The sequence below is a fragment of the Scyliorhinus torazame genome, chromosome 11 (assembly GCF_047496885.1).
Source record: "Scyliorhinus torazame isolate Kashiwa2021f chromosome 11, sScyTor2.1, whole genome shotgun sequence".
Classification (NCBI taxonomy): Eukaryota; Metazoa; Chordata; class Chondrichthyes; order Carcharhiniformes; family Scyliorhinidae; genus Scyliorhinus; species Scyliorhinus torazame.
In genome coordinates this window covers 256,182,468-256,199,915 of record NC_092717.1, presented here as the reverse complement: position 1 = coordinate 256,199,915, position 17,448 = coordinate 256,182,468, and the positions used below count along the sequence as shown (strand labels likewise).

Genomic DNA, 17,448 nt, shown 5'->3' with positions numbered 1-17,448 from the left:
GACCATAACCTTCCCTAAGTGGGGATAACGATGGTTTACTACTACTACTTTTTCTTGAGCAATTAAAAATTGGCGATAAATACTGGCCTTTCCCACATTCCATAAATGAATGAATAATTGCCCAGAATACTTCAGCTGTGCCCCAGCCAGACATTTACACAGTTATATCCCGATCTCTTGCTTTACTTTGTTCCTCTATATATAAACAAAAGTAGCTCTTGCTTTTTTTAACCACCTTGTAAACTTGACTTGGAGGATTTGTTTATATGGGGCTGGTTTAGCACAGTGGGCTAAACCGCTGGCTTGTAATGCAGAGCAAGGCCAGCAGCGCGGGTTCAATTCCCATGCCGGCCTCCCTGAACAGGCGCCGGAATGTGGCGACTCGGGGCATTTCATGGTAACTTCATTGAAGCCGACTTGTGACAATAAATGATTATTATTTTATTATGAACATCAAGGCCTCCCTGCTGATCCACACAAATCGTGATATTTATAATATATTGTCCTTCTGGATTAGTCACCCCCAGTGAATCACCTCCTTGTCATTATTGTTGACCAGGTTCTGCAGGATGAGGTTTGTGTGCTGCCTGAGGAATGTCGATGTTCCTTACTCAACTCATCAATCCCGTGGATCACCAACTTTTCAAATGAGGATTGGCACAGGGATTACGCAGCTGGAGCAATGATCCATCACAACTGCAATACGTGGTGAGTATGGTCAGTCTTATTGGCTCAGGGATGGTAACTGAGAATGGAGACTGAGAGATCAAGCCCCAAAAACCCATTTCATATTGTGTCTGATGCTGGACCAATGAAAGGACCAGTCATCAAATCCAACTAACGATAGAATTAAAAATCACTAGGTGCACAGCTGCTGCTGTCAGTTTAACATCAGTCACGGGCAGGCTTCTCCAAACAATTATTCAGGATAGGGTTAGTAGTCACATGGGAAAATGTGGCTTGATTAGGAAGCGGCAGAATGGATTCCTAATGGGGAAACTGTGTAACTAACTTGCTGTAGGAAGTTGAAAGGGTCGATGGGGGTAATGTTGTTGATGTGATGGACTTTCAGAATGCGTTCTGTACTTTGATGTCTGTGTGCCACATAACAGACTTGAGCCACATGAACACAAAATGGGCTGAATAATAATGAGGCAGAGAAAAGGTCAACGGCTGGAGGAAGGTTTGTAGTGAAGTTTCCCAGGGGTCAGTTTTGGGACTCTTGCTTTTCCTGATATATAAAAATAATCCAGATCGTAGAATGCAGGGACAATTTCAAAATTTGAGGCAAGCACAAAACTTATAAATATTGTAAATTGTGAATGAAGGTGACAGCTGGAAGTTCGAAAGGACACAATTTGGTGGAGTAGGCAGAGAGGGTGGCAAATAAGGTTCAATGTGGAGAAGTGTCAGATGATGCATTTTGGAAGGAAGAACATGGAGAGACAAATATAAAATAAGTAAAAATATAAAATAAGGGGTAAAATTCTTAAAGGGGAGCAGGAACAGAGGGAGCTGGGTGTATCTGTGCACAGATCATTGAAGGGGCAGAACAGTTGGAGAGAACAGTTAACGAAGCACTGGGCTTTATTAATGGGGAACAGTCTTACAAAATAGACAATATCCCCCAATTCTTGCTGAGTTTAATGTTTGGAGAATTTTCTTTGCAGTGTCTGTCGGAGGGGAGTTTTCCATTGTTCAGAATCCGATTGTGAAGGTAAGAGCAATTCACACCAAGTCCACATTGCAGACAAAGATAACAAAGTGAGAACATTCCAGACTCTCATCACCTCCCACCCCCCACTCTCAGTAACCCCCATCTGAAACTCAGTAAACCCCACACCCCCACTCAGCAGCTCCCACCCCCCACTCTCAGTAACCTATCTGAAACTCAGTAAACCCCACACCCCCACTCAGCAGCTCCCACCCCCCACTCTCAGTAACCTATCTGAAACTCTGTAAACCCCAGACCCCCACTCAGCAGCTCCCACCCCCACTCTCAGTAACCCCCATCTGAGACTCTCCGTAAACCCCACACCCCCACCCAGCAGCTCCCGCCCCCCACTCTCAGTAACCCCCATCTGAGACTCTCCGTAAACCCCACACCCCCACTCAGCACCTCCCACCCCCCACTCTCAGTAACCCCCATCTGAAACTCAGTAAACCCCAGACCCCCACTCAGCAGCTCCCACCCCCACTCTCAGTAACCCCCATATGAAACTCAGTAAACCCCAGACCCCCACTCAGCAGCTCCCACCCCCACTCTCAGTAACCCCCATCTGAGACTCTCCGTAAACCCCACACCCCCACTCAGTAGCTCTCGCCCTTCACTCTGTGACCACCACCCAACTCCCAGTGACTCCCATCCCTGTCGCTCTCATAACCCCCAACCCCGCCCTTAATAAGCCCCAAGTACATCTCAGTAACTCCTTGGGTTTGGGGATAGCATTTGGGAGTAACTTGTGTCAATGAATTGCATCTTTCTGGGCCATCCCTCAGTGTCGAGGGTGATTTGCTTCCACTCCAGGGAGATGGGTTCTGCGATGGTGAATAGTCCAATCTTGGGTCTGCTGACTCTGCCACAGGCTCGGAAAGTGGTGTTTGATGAGGTGGGTGGGATGCTCTTGATTCTGGGCTCTCCTTCCGCTGTTTACACTTGACCACCTCATGCTCCACCCTGTTACGCTCGAGGTGATTGGTGCTTTTGTGGATGCTTATTCTCCAGTTTGTGCGTTCTACGGCAATTGATTCCCACATGTCAAGAAAGCAGACGGAATGCTTGCTTTCATTGGACGGGGCATCGAGTATAGAAACTGGCAAATCATGCTGCAGTTGTATAGAACCTTGGTAAGGCCACACTTGGAATATTGCGCACAATTCTGGTCACCACACTACCAGAAGGATGCGGATAGCGATGAAGACTGTCAGAGGATACAGCAGGATTTAGATTGTTTGGAGACTTGGGCGGAGAGATGGCAAATGGAGTTTAATCCAGACAAATGTGAGGTAATGCATTTTGGAAGGTCTAATACAGGTAGGGAATATACAGTGAATGGTAGAACCCTCAAGAGTATTGAAAGTCAAAGAGATCTAGGAGTACAGGTCCACAGGTCACTGAAAGGGGCAACACAGGTGGAGAAGGTAGTCAAGAAGGCATACGGCATGCTTGCCTTCATTGGCCGGGGCATTGAGTATAAGAATTGGCAAGTCATGTTGCAGCTGTATAGACCCTTAGTTAGGCCACACTTGGAGTATAGTGTTCAATTCTGGTCGCCACACTACCAGAAGGATGTGGAGGCTCTAGAGAGGGTGCAGAAGAGATTTACCAGAATGTTGCCTGGTATGGAGGGCATTAGCTGTGAGGAGCGGTTGAATAAACTCGGTTTGTTCTCACTGGAACGAAGGAGGTTGAGGGGCGACCTGATAGAGGTCTACAAAATTATGAGGGGCATAGACAGAGTGGATAGTCAGAGGCTTTTCCCCAGGGTAGAGGGGTCAATTACTAGGGGGCACAGGTTTAAGGTGAGAGGGGCAAGGTTTAGAGTAGATGTACGAGGCAAGTTTTTTACACAGAGGGTAGTGGGTGCCTGGAACTCGCTACCGGAGGAGGTGGTAGAAGCAGGGACGATAGTGACATTTAAGGGGCATCTTGACAAATACATGAATAGGATGGGAATAGAGGGATACGGACCCAGGAAGTGTAGAAGATTGTAGTTTAGTCGGGCAGCATGGTCGGCACGGGCTTGGAGGGCCGAAGGGCCTGTTCCTGTGCTGTACATTTCTTTGTTCTTTGATGTGGAGGCTTTGGAGAGGGTGCAGAGGAGGTTTACCAGGATGTTGTCTGGTCTGGAGGGTGTTAGCTACGTGGAGAGGCTGAATAGACCCGGACTGTTTTCACTAAAAAGACGGACATTGAGGGGTGACCTGATAGAGGTCTACAAGATTATGAGGGGCATGGATTGAGTGGATGGGCAGGCACTCTTTCCCAGGGTGGAGGGATCAGTCACCAGGGGGCACAGGTTTAAGGTCCATGGGGCAAAGTTTAGAGGAGATGTGCGAGGCAGGTTTTTTACACAGAGGGTGGTGAGTGCCTGGAACGTGTTGCCAGGGGAGGCTGTGGAAGCAGATACATTAACGGCGTTCAATAGGCATCTTGACAAACATATGGCTAGGATGGGAATGGAGGGATACGGCACAAGGAAATGCTGAGGGTTTTGGCCAAGGTTGGTATCATGACCGGTACAGGCTTGGAGGGCCGAAGGGCCTGTTCCTCTGCTGTGTTGTTCTTTGTTCATTGTGTCGATGGGGATTTAGCATTTATTTAGAAAGGCTTTCAGAGTGTTCTTGTAGCGTTTCTTCTGTCTTCCTAGTGATCACTTGGCATTGCGGAGCTCGGAGTAGAGCACTTGTTTTGGGAGACTTGTGTCGGACCATGTGGCCCCACTCATCGCAGCTGGCCGAGAGTGACCAGTGCCTCGATACTGGGGATATTGGTCTGGGAGAGGACGCTCACATTGGTACGTCCATTCTGCCGGTGGATTTGCAGGATTTTGCAGAGGCAACGTTGGTGATGTCCCTGCAGGGAATTGAGGTGTCGACTGTACATTGTCCATGTTTCTGATAGATAGAGGAGGGTGGGGACCATGGCTGCTCTGTAGGCCATGAGCTTGGTGCTGGATTTGAGGTCTCAGTCTTCGAACACTCTCTTCCTCAGGAGTATGGAGACTGCATTGGCGCATTGGAGTCGAAGCTGGATTTCGGCGTTAATATCTGCTCGCACCAAGAAGAGGCTCCTGAGGTGTGGGAAATGATTCATTTTGTCCAAGGGCTCACGGTAGATCTTGATGGTCGCGGGGCAGTTTTGTGCGGCAGGAGTGGGCTGGTAGAGAACTTGTGTTTTACGGGTGTTTAATCTGAGGCCCATTCTCTCCCATCCCTCAGTGAATGCGTCGACAATGGTTTGTAGCTCAGCCTCTGAATGTGCGCATCCACAGGCGTCTGCGTTCTGCAGCTCGGTGAGCGAGGCTGGGTCTTGGTTCTGACCTGGAGGAGTCGCAGGTTGAACAGTTTCCCGCTTGTCCGGTAGGTTAGCTCTGCTCCAGCGGGAGCTTCAGGGTGACGGGGTGCTGTTGCTGCGACGAAGATGAAGAAGAGCTTTGGTCTGATGATGCAGTCCTGTTTGACCCCAGCTTGTACACGTATTGGGTCTGTGGTGGTTCCATTGGTGAAGATCACGGCTTGCATGTCATCAGGGAGCAGGTGGAGAATGGTGATGAATTTCCGCAGGCAGCCAGATTTGAAGAGGATGTTCCACAATCCCTCATGGTTGACAGAGTTGAAGGCCTTTGCGAGATCGAAGAAGGCCATGGACAGAGGTTGGTGCTGCTCCCGGCACTCTTCCTGGATTTGTCCCGCGTTGAAGATCATGTCCACTGAGCCTCTTGATAGGTGGAAGCCCCACTGAGTCTCAGGGAGGAGCTCTTCAGCCACTGGGAGGAGGCGGGTGACGAGGATTCTCGCGATGACCTTTCCCGTGACAGAGACCCCTCTGTAATTTCCACAGTCAGGCCTGTCTCCTTTCTTGAAGATGGTCACAATCAACACATCGCTGAGATCTCCCGGCATGTCCCTTCCTTCCAGCGAAGGCTGATGAGGTTGTGGATTCTTGTCTGAGTGCATCTCCGCCACATTTCAGTCTTTCTGCGGGGATTCCATCGACACCAGAGGCATTGTTGTTGTGGCCTTTTCGACTACGCGAGCTGGAGTTGCGCTGAGATGGTGGCGGGTAGCATGTTATGGGATGGTGTCGAGGACGCTTGTATCGAGGGTTGTGTCTTGGTAGAGGACGTCCTCGAAGTGCTCTCTCCAGCGGCGTTGACTGCCTCTCCGCCTGTGGCTCTCAGTGAGGTCAGTCCCTGTAGTTGGACCACAGATGGTTTTAGAATCAAAGAACAAAGAACAAAGAAAAGTACAGCACAGGAACAGGCCCTTCGGCCCTCCAAGCCCGTGCCGACCATGCTGCCCGACTAAACTACAATCTTCTACACTTCCTGGGTCCGTATCCCTCTATTCCCATCCTATTCATGTATTTGTCAAGATGCCCCTTAAATGTCACTATCGTCCCTGCTTCCACCACCTCCTCCGGTAGCGAGTTCCAGGCACCCACTACCCTCTGCGTAAAAAACTTGCCTCGTACATCTACTCTAAACTTTGCCCCTCTCACCTTAAACCTATGCCCCCTAGTAATTGACCCCTCTACCCTGGGGAAAAGCCTCTGACTATCCACTCTGTCTATGCCCCTCATAATTTTGTATACCTCTATCAGGTCGCCCCTCAACCTCCTTTGTTCCAGTGAGAACAAACCGAGTTTATTCAACCGCTCCTCATAGCTAATGCCCTCCATACCAGGCAACATTCTGGTAAATCTCTTCTGCACCCTCTCTAAAGCCTCCACATCCTTCTGGTAGTGTGGCGACCAGAATTGAACACTATACTCCAAGTGTGGCCTAACTAAAGTTCTATACAGCTGCAACATGACTTGCCAATTCTATTTACATGGGTAAGATGGGTATAGAGGGTTATGGGCCAAGTGCGGGCAGCTGGGACTAGCTTAATGGTAAAAACTGGGCGGCATGGACTGGTTGGGCCGAAGGGCCTGTTTCCATGCTGTAAACCTCTATGATTCTATGATTCTAATTCTTATACTCAATGCCCCGGCCAATGAAGGCAAGCATGCCGTATGCCTTCTTGACTACCTTCTCCACCTGTGTTGCCCCTTTCAGTGACCTGTGGACCTGTACTCCTAGATCTCTTTGACTTTCAATACTCTTGAGGGTTCTACCATTCACTGTATATTCCCAACCTGCACTAGACCTTCCAAAATGCATTACCTCACATTTGTCTGGATTAAACTCCATCTGCCATCTCTCCGCCCAAGTCTCCAAACAATCTAAATCCTGCTGTATCCTCTGACAGTCTTCATCACTATCTGCAATTCCACCTACCTTTGTGTCGTCTGCAAACTTACTAATCAGACCAGTCACATTTTCCTCCAAATCATTTATATATACTACAAACAGCAAAGGTCACAGCACTGATCCCTGCGGAACACCACTGGTCACAGCCCTCCAATTAGAAAAGCATCCTTCCATTGCTACTCTCTGCCTTCTTTGACCTAGCCAGTTCTGTATCCACCTTGCCAGCTCACCCCTGATCCCGTGTGACTTCATCTTTTGTACTAGTCTACCATGAGGGACCTTGTCAAAGGCCTTACTGAAGTCCATATAGACAACATCCACTGCCCTACCTGCATCAATCATCTTAGTGACCTCCTCGAAAAACTCTATCAAGTTCGTGAGACACGACCTCCCCTTCACAAAACCATGCTGCCTCTCACTAATACGTCCATTTGCTTCCAAATGGGAGTAGATCCTGTCTCGAAGAATTCTCTCCAGTAATTTCCCTACCACTGAAGTAAGGCTCACTGGCCTGTAGTTCCCTGGATTATCCTTGCTACCCTTCTTAAACAGAGGAACAACATTGGCTATTCTCCAATAGAATCTCATAGAATCCCCACAGTGCAGAAGGAGGCCATTCGGCCCATCGAATTACCACTGACCCTTGGAAAAAGCACCTTTCTTAAGCCCACGCCCCCACCCTAACCCTGTAACCCAGTAACCCCACCTAACCTTTTTGGACACTAAGGGCAATTTATCATGGCCAATCCAACTAACCTGCACGTCTTTGGACTGTGGGAGGAAACCGGAGCACCCGGAGGAAACCCACGCAGACACGGGGAGGATGTGCAGACTCCGCACAGACAGTGACCCAAGCCGGGAGTCGAACCTGGGATCCTGGTGCTGTGAAGCAACAGTGCTAACCACTGTGTCAGCCAGTGTTTTAATTGCGCTGAAGAAGCCTCTCACATCAGGTTGTCGGTGAGTTGCTGAGTCTCCTGTCTTCCACCCAACGTCTGTTCTTTCAGCCGTGTGTTCTTTGTTGCTCCTCGGTCTTTAGTTGCCTGTCAGCTTGTTTCCTCTCGCTTGAGTTTTGAGCTGCCAGTTCCGGATGCCTTGTGCTTGTGGTCAAAGAGACCCTGGACCTCCTGATCGTTCTCATTGAACCAATCTTGGTGTTTCCTGGTCGAGAGGCCGAGCATCTCCTCGCAGCTGCTGACTATGGTGGAGCGGGCGCTGTGGGTGTTCTGCGGCTCTGGCTCATTCTCGTCGCCAGGTTAGGTGTGAGGCACTGACTGAGCAGCTCTTTCTTCTCAGGCTCTCTGAGTCCAGCAACATTGAGTCTCTGCAGGCAAGGTTTCTTCTGCCTGCGTTGGTTTGAGGCCAGGGTGATGGAGATGGTGGAGTGGGTTAGTCGGTGGTCAGTCCAATCGTCGTCCGCTCCGGTCGAGGCGTGGGTTATGTGGACATCTTTGCGGTCCCTTGCCTGGACGATGACATAAGCTATTAGGTACCAGTGCTGGAAGCGGGTGAAGTATGCGATATATAGTATACAATATATCGTGCTACAACTGTAGAGAAGATGTGGAGAAGGATCAGTTCAGTCCATATCACAGTGGGCTAAACAGCTGGCTTGTGATGCAGAACAAGGCAGCAGCACGGTTCAATTCCCATACCAGCCTCCCCGAACAGGCGCCGGAATGTGGCGACTAGGGGCTTTTCACAGTAACTTCATTGAAGCCTACTTGTGACAATAAGCAATTATTATTATTATCATCAGTTCGGACCCTAAGAGGGTCATTTAGGAGGCTGGTACAGTGGGGAAGAAGCTGTTTTTGAGTGTGTTCGTGCGTGTTCTCAGACTTTTGTATCTCCTGCCCGATGGAAGAAGTTGGAAGAGTGAGTAAGCTGGGTGGGAGGGGTCTTTGATTATGCTGCCCACTTTCCCCAGGCAGCGGGAGGTGTAGATGGAGTCAATGGACGGGAGGCAGGTTTGTGTGATGGACTGGGCGGTGTTCACGACTCTCTGAAGTTTCTTGCGGTCCTGGGCCGAGCAGTTGCCATACCAGGCTGTGATGCAGCCCGATAGGATGCTTTCTATGGTGCATCTGTAAAAGTTGGTAAGAGTCAATGTGGACATGCCGAATTTCCTTAGTTTCCTGAGGCAGTATAGGCTCTGTTGTGCTTTCTTGGTCACAGCATCGACATGAGTAATATCTTTATCGTCACAAGCAGGCTGACACTAACACTGCAATGAAGTTACTGTGAAAAGCCCCTAGTTGCCACATTCCGGCGCCTGTTTAGGTTCACAGAGGGAGGATTCAGAGGGCTGGATTCTCCGATTCTGAGACGAAGTGCTGACGCCGGCGTGGGAACGATGGCCTTTTACAACCAAACAAGTGGCGTAAAAGAGCCACCGATCTTCCGTTTGGTGGGGACTAGCAGGAATGCAGCCTCGCGCACCCGGCTCTCGCGGCTGTGAGTCCACCACTGCGGTGGTGGTGGACTCAGTCCGCAGCCACCACGGCAAGTTCCTGAAAATAAATACCACACGCGACCGACGCCGTTGGGAACTCGGCCCATCGGCGGCGAAGCAGCGATTCTCCACCCCCGTGGCAAACGCAATTTCGGCACGGGGCTGCGGAGATGCCAGCCCATCACCTCCAGCATTCCAGAATCCATTGATCATAGAAACATAGTAAATAGAAGTAGGAGGAGGCCATTCAGCCCCTCGAGCCTGCTCCCCCATTCATTACGATCATGGCTGATCATCAAGTTCAATACCCTGATCCCGCCTCCCCCCCCATATCCCTTGACCGGCGTCGCTCCGCCGATCCTCCGGGCCCCATGGAGAATCACGCCGCGCAGCTGGGGGGCCATTGACCGAGGCCCTCCCAGTGATACCGACTGGCCGATTTCCCGATGGTGTGTATGGCCAGTTGTGACTCTCGCGGGTTGGCTATGGACTCAGTCTGCGGCTGCCCGGGTGGGGGGGGGGGGTCCAGCACCAGGGGGGGAAGAGGTGCTGGGACAGCGAGTGGGCTAGTCCGAAGCAGCGCCGCTCGGCTGATCGGGGGGCACCTTGTTTCTTGGTCTTGGTCCGCGGTCCGAGCCTGTCATGACGCTCGGAGCGGCCGCTGGGGAGCGTACTCAGAAGCGGAAGTGCGGGGGGCTGAATCTGCAGCCAAAGCTGAGTGAAGCTCTCCGAATGCCTCCTAACCCCCTGCAGGTAAGTGAATAGCTCTTTATTTTTTGCAGGAAACTGGGGAGTGAAACGCCAGCGTTTTTACGCCGGTGTTGGGGAATCCAGCCCGATGTATCTCTTGATCAACCTCTCGAAGCACTACATAATGTTACATGTCCGGACCACCGGATAATAGTCATTGAGGCACGTTGCCTGGTTCTTCTTTGGCACCGGTATGATGGTGGTATTCTTGAAGCAGGTGGGGACCTCGGAGTGGAGTAGGGACAGGTTAAAGATGTGTGGTAGTATGTATTGGGGGTCATGTGGGACTGGAAGCCCTAATGTCATTGGCTGACAGATTCCGGGTCCTGGTTGGCCGTTGACCTCAAGCTCCGCCCTGAAGGCGGAGTATAAGAAGCCGGTGCCTTCCCCCGCAGGCCAGTTTACTATCGAGCTGCGGGGGAACAGACACGCTTAATAAAGCCTCATCGACTTCACTCTATTCGTCTCATGGAGTCTTTGTGCGCTACAATTTATTAAGCGTGCCTAAAAAGGACTATGGAGCTCAGGATCATTCCAGAATGCCTGAGGATCAGCCCCCACGCAGTGAACGCGGCAGCAGCCTTCAAACACTGGCAGACTTGCTTCGAGGCCGACCTCAGAACGACCACCGGCCGAGTCTCAGACGAACAAAAACTGCAGGTCCTGCACTCGAGGGTGAGCACGGAGATTTTCACCCTCATTGAAGACACCGACAATTTCCAGACAGCGTTCGCAGCACTGAGAAGTCTCTACGTTCGCCCAGTTAACCAAATCTACGCTCGCTACCAGCTCGCGACGAGACGGCAAGCTCCCGGAGAATCGATGGACGAGTTCTACGCCGCGCTGCTGATTTTGGGACGAGCCTGCAGCTGCCCGTCGGTGAACGCAAACGAACACACGGACATGTTAATGCGCGATGCTTTTGTGGCAGGTATACAATCCTCCCAAATCCGCCAAAGACTTCTAGAAAAAGAGTCACTAGGACTCTCAGAGGCACGGGCCTTAGCAGCCTCCCTAGACGTGGCCGCGCATAATACCCGCGCCTACGGCCCCGACTGCGTGGCAGGCCATTGGGCCCCGTACGTACCCGTCGTGGCAAACCCCCTACCCCCCCCCCGGACACCCCACAGGCTTGCGCGGTCCAAATGCCGAGTCGCACCGGGGGCGCCCGCTGTTATTTCTGCGGCCAGGCGAAACACCCTCGACAGCACTGTCCGGCCCGCGCAGCCATCTGCAAAAGCTGCGGGGAAAAGGGCCATTATGCGGTGGTGTGCCGGTCCCGCGTGGTCGCCGCCGTCCCGGGAGCACAGGGAGCCCTGCAAGTAGTCTATGCGCCCCAACCCCCCCAGCACGCCATGTACGACCCGCAGGCGCAGCCGTTCTGGGTCCCGACCACCGCGGTCCCGGGAGAACTGGGAGCCCTGCACGCCGCCTACGCTCCCCAACCCCCCTCCCCGCAGCCCGGCGCTACCGCTTTGGGTCCCGGCCAACACTCCCCACGGAGAGGAGGGAGATTTTTGCGTCCCTAACGCCACCCTAACCCCCGTCCCGCGCCCCACGCCTGACCCGCCGGCGCCGCCGACTTGGACCCCGACCAACGCTGTCCCCGGTGAGGGAGCTCCTCGTGGTCCTTGCGCTCGCAGCCCCATGCCTGACCCGCCGGCGCCGCCGACTTGGGCCCCGACCACCGCTGTCCACGGTGAGGGAGCTCCGCGCGGTCCTAGCGCTCGCGGTCCTAGCACTCCCCAGCCCCCCCAGCACACCATGTGCGACCCGCAGACGCCGCCATTTTGGGTCCCGACCACCACGAGGGGAGGAGGGGCGCCGCCATCTTGGACCGCCCCAGACCTGTACGACGCATGGGGGCGGCCATTTTGTCCACCCCCGCCGCCATCTTGTGACCCCCCAGCCACGTGCGATGTATGGGGGTGGCCATTTTGTTCATACCCGACGCCACCTTGGACGGCAACAATGGACCCCACCCCACTACTACAACCACGGCTCGCTTCGATTACGCTCGATCAGGCTCAACCCCGGACACTCCAGACGACGACGACAACGGTCCTAATTAACGGCCACGAGACGCCATGCCTAGTCGACTCCGGGAGCACGGAAAGCTTTATACACCCCGACACGGTAAGACGCTGTTCCTTGACCACCTATCCCAGCGCACAAAAGATTTGCCTAGCGGCAGGATCCCACTCTGTACAGATCCAGGGATTCTGCATAGTTACCCTAACGGTGCAGGGGAGGGAGTTCAAATACTACAAACTTAACGTCCTTCCCCAACTCTGTGCCCCCACCTTGCTGGGATTAGATTTCCAATGTAATCTACAGAGCTTTACGTTCAAATTTGGCGGCCCCATACCCCCACTCACTATCTGCGGCCTCGCAACCCTCAAAGTGCAACCCCCGTCCTTGTTTGCGAACCTCACCCCGGATTGCAAACCCGTCGCCACTAGGAGCAGACGGTACAGCGCCCAGGACCGGACCTTCATTCGGTCCAAAGTCCAGCGGCTACTAAAGGAGGGCATAATCCAGGCCAGCAATAGTCCCTGGAGAGCGCAGGTGGTAGTAGTGAAGACAGGGGAGAAACAAAGGATGGTCATTGACTATAGCCAGACCATCAACAGGTACACACAACTAGACGCGTACCCTCTCCCCCGCATATCCGACATGGTCAATCGGATTGCCCAATATAAAGTCTTCTCCACCGTGGACCTCAAGTCCGCCTACCATCAGCTCCCCATCCGCCCAAGTGACCGCAAGTACACAGCCTTCGAGGCAGACGGGCGATTATTCCATTTCCTACGGGTCCCTTTTGGCGTCACAAACGGGGTCTCGTCTTCCAACGGGAGATGGACCGAATGGTTGATCAACATGGGTTGCGGGCCACGTTCCCGTATCTCGACAATGTAACCATCTGCGGCCACGATCAGCAGGACCACGACTCCAACCTCCAAAAATTCCTCCAGACTGCCAAAGCCTTGAACCTCACGTACAACGAGGACAAGTGCGTTTTTAGCACCAATCGGCTAGCCATTCTGGGCTACGTAGTGCGCAATGGGATAATAGGCCCCGACCCCGAACGTATGCGCGCACTCATGGAATTTCCCCTCCCGCACTGCCCAAAAGCCCTGAAACGCTGCCTGGGGTTCTTTTCGTACTACGCCCAGTGGGTCCCCCAGTACGCAGACAAGGCCCGCCCCCTAATACAGACCACGACCTTCCCCCTGTCGACAGAGGCTTGCCAGGCCTTCAGCTGCATCAAAGCGGATATCGCAAAGGCCACGATGCGCGCCATCGACGAGTCCCTCCCCTTCCAGGTCGAGAGCGACGCCTCCGACGTAGCTCTAGCGGCCACCCTTAACCAAGCGGGCAGGCCCGTGGCCTTTTTCTCCCGGACCCTCCACGCCTCAGAAATCCGCCACTCCTCAGTGGAAAAGGAAGCCCAAGCCATAGTGGAAGCTGTGCGACATTGGAGGCATTACCTAGCTGGCAGGAGATTCACTCTCCTCACGGACCAACGGTCGGTAGCCTTCATGTTCGATAATGCACAGCGGGGCAAAATCAAAAACGACAAGATCTTAAGGTGGTGGATCGAGCTCTCCACCTTCAACTACGAGATCTTGTATCGTCCCGGAAAGCTGAACGAGCCGTGCGATGCCCTATCCCGCGGCACATGTGCCAACGCACAAATTAACCACCTCCAAACCCTCCACGAGGACCTCTGCCACCCGGGGGTCACTCGGTTTTACCACTACATCAAGTCCCGAAATCTCCCATACTCCTTAGAGGAGGTCCGTACATTCACGAGGGACTGCCACATCTGCGCGGAATGCAAGCCGCATTTTTTCAGGCCAGATGGAGCGCACCTGATTAAGGCTTCCCGCCCCTTCGAGCGCCTCAGTCTCGATTTCAAAGGGCCCCTCCCCTCCATCGACCGCAACGCATATTTTCTTAACGTAGTGGACGAATACTCCCGCTTCCCATTCGCCATCCCCTGCTCTGACATGACCGCAGCCACAGTCATTAAAGCCCTGAACACTATCTTCACACTGTTCGGTTGCCCCGCATACGTCCACAGCGACGGGGGGTCCTCCTTCATGAGTGACGAGCTGCGCCAGTTCCTGCTCAGTAAGGGCATAGCCTCAAGCAGGACGACCAGCTACAACCCCCGGGGGAACGGGCAAGTAGAGAGGGAGAACGGCACGGTCTGGAAGACCGTCCTACTGGCCCTACGGTCCAGGGACCTCCCAGTTTCAAGGTGGCAGGAGGTCCTCCCGGACGCTCTCCACTCCATCCGGTCGTTATTATGTACGAGCACTAATCAAACGCCGCATGAGCATCTCCTTGTCTTCCCTAGGAGGTCCTCCTCTGGAACGTCGCTGCCGACCTGGCTGGCGGCCCCAGGACCCATCCTGCTCCGAAAGCATGTGCGGGCACATAAGGCGGACCCGTTGGTCGAAAGGGTTCACCTCCTCCACGCGAACCCCCAGTACGCCTACGTGGAGTACCCCGACGGCCGACAGGACACGGTCTCCCTGTGGGATCTGGCACCCGCCAGCAACATGCACACCCCCCCCGACACCATCAACCCAACCCCCCCCCCTTCCTGCCACCGCTGCACCCCGCGACCGCCCCCTTCCCAGGAGGATCGGTCCCCCTCCCCTTTGCACCGACAGCTGAAACCGTACGGCTCCTGGAGGCGACAACACTGGTACAAGCACCACCACCACCGCCGGGGCCGAGGCGATCGACACGGACGACCAGACCGCCCGACCGACTCGTGGCGTCGATGTAAAACAAATATGGACTGTTCACAAGAACATTTTGCTTTCTTCCTATACCCTCTGTAAATAATTGCAACAGGACGAAATTGTCCAATACTGTATTGCCATGTGAATGTTTTGTCCTCCCAGGACCAGCCCTGTAAACCCTTACCACCATACGAAGCATCACCCCGCCGGGTTCATTTTTGACAAGGGGTGAATGTGGTAGTATGTATTGGGGGTCTTGTGGGACTGGAAGCCCTAATGTCATTGGCTGACAGATCCCGGGTCCTGGTTGGCCGTTGACCTCAGGCTCCGCCCTGAAGGCGGAGTATAAGAAGCCGGAGTCTTCCCCCGCAGGCCAGTTTACTATCGAGCTGCGGGGGAACAGACACGCTTAATAAAGCCTCATCGACTTCACTCTATTCGTCTCATGGAGTCTTTGTGCGCTACAAGATGTCCGCGAATACCTCTGCCAGCTGGTCCGCGCAGGCTCTGAGTGCACGACCAGGGATCCCGTCCGGGCCCATCGCCTTCCGAGGGTTCACTTTCAGGAAGGCCAATCTGACTTCGGAAGCTGTGATGGTGGGTATAACAAAGAACAAAGAAATGTACAGCACAGGAACAGGCCCTTCGGCCCTCCAAGCCCGTGCCGACCATACTGCCCGACTAAACTACAATCTTCTACACTTCCTGGGTCCGTATCCTTCTATTCCCATCGTATTCATATATTTGTCAAGATGCCCCTTAAATGTCCCTATCATCCCTGCTTCCACTACCTCCTCCGGTAGTGAGTTCCAGGCACCCACTACCCTCTGCGTAAAAAACTTGCCTCGTACATCTACTCTAAACCTTGCCCCTCTCACCTTAAACCTATGCCCCCTAGTAATTGACCCCTCTACCCTGGGGAAAAGCCTCTGACTATCCACTCTGTCTATGCCCCTCATAATTTTGTATACCTCTATCAGGTCGCCCCTCAACCTCCTTCGTTCCAGTGAGAACAAACCGAGTTTATTCAATCGCTCCTCATAGCTTATGCCCTCCATACCAGGCAACATTCTGGTAAATCTCTTCTGCACCCTCTCTAGAGCCTCCACATCCTTCTGGTAGTGTGGCGACCAGAATTGAACACTATACTCCAAGTGTGGCCTAACTAAGGTTCTATACAGCTGCAACATGACTTGCCAATTCTTATACTCAATGCCCCGGCCAATGAAGGCAAGCATGCCGTATGCCTTCTTGACTACCTTCTCCACCTGTGTTGCCCCTTTCAATGACCTGTGGACCTGTACTCCTAGATCTCTTTGACTTTCAATACTCTTGAGGGTTCTACCATTCACTGTATAAAATTCACTGTATGGGTGAATTATGGGCTGCTGGGGCACTCGCCAGCGGATTGTTGGTTACCTGCTCGAACCGAGCATAGAATGCATGGAGTTCATCGAGGAGGGGTGCGCTGCTGCTGGAGATACTGTTCGGCTTCGCTTTGTAGCCCGTTATGTTTTTTAAGCCTTGCCACAACCGACGAGAGTCCGTGATGTCAGTCTGTGACTCTAGCTTGGTCTGATATTGTCTCTTGTCATCTTGGATGACTTTGCGGAGGTCGTACCTGGATTTCTTGTATAGGTCAGGGTCGTCTGCCTTGAACTGCTCAGACCTGACCTTCAGTAGGGAGTCAATCTCCCGATTGAACCATGGTTTCCAGTTGTACGTACTGCTTTCTTTGGCACGCAGTCATCTAAATGTTTGCTGATGAAGTCTGTGACGGTGGTGGCATACTCATTTAAATTGGTCGCTGAGTTCTTAAATATGGACCAGTCCACTGTCTCTAAGCAGTCACGTAAGAACTCTTCTGTCTCCTCGCACTGCACAACCTTCTTAGCTGGATTCTCCCGCTTGCGTTTCTGCTTGTATGCCAGGAGAAGAAGCATTGTGGGAGGTAAGTGGTTGCATCTGGAGGGGCTCTGGTTGCAGTTTCAGTGTCACCGTGAAGGTGCGGGGGGGGAATGGGGGGGGTGCGGGGGGGAATGGGGGGGTGCGGGGGTTGTTCTCGTTCTTGAGGTCAGATCTACTCGGCGATTTCCTTCCTCCTCTTCCGGTGAGTCGGGGTGCTGAGCTGCCTTGTCCAGGTCGGCTAGGCCGGGCCGCGTGGTTGGAGGCCAGGGCGGCGCTTTGGGGGCCGGGTTGAGTTCCAGGCAAGGCCGGGTCAGGTTGCTGATCGAGTTCTGCCGGGTCAGGTGGGTCGCACCGGGTCACGTGGGTCGCACCGGGTCACGTGGGTCGCACCGGGTCACGTGGGTCGCACCGGGTCACGTGGGTCGCGCCGGGTCACGTGGGTCGCACCGGGTCACGTGGGTCACGCCGGGTCATGTGGATCAGTCCACGGACGTCGGAAGGATCTCAGACCTGTAAATATAAGAGAGCACGGTTAGAGATAATGTTTGTGTTAGAATTAAGTTTTAGAAGGTTCGTACGGTTATAAGAGATGTAGGAA

The 17,448-nt window shown here is 53.2% G+C and overlaps 1 protein-coding gene across 1 annotated transcript in view; it reads left to right on the top strand.

Moving 5' to 3' along the window:
* sspo (SCO-spondin) overlaps nt 1-17,448 on the top strand; it is a 1,206,999-nt gene that overhangs the window by 1,108,286 nt on the left and 81,265 nt on the right. Inside the window, 2 exon segments of the mRNA XM_072468611.1 lie at nt 560-708; nt 1,671-1,717. Coding sequence (XP_072324712.1) covers nt 560-708; nt 1,671-1,717 — 196 coding nt within the window.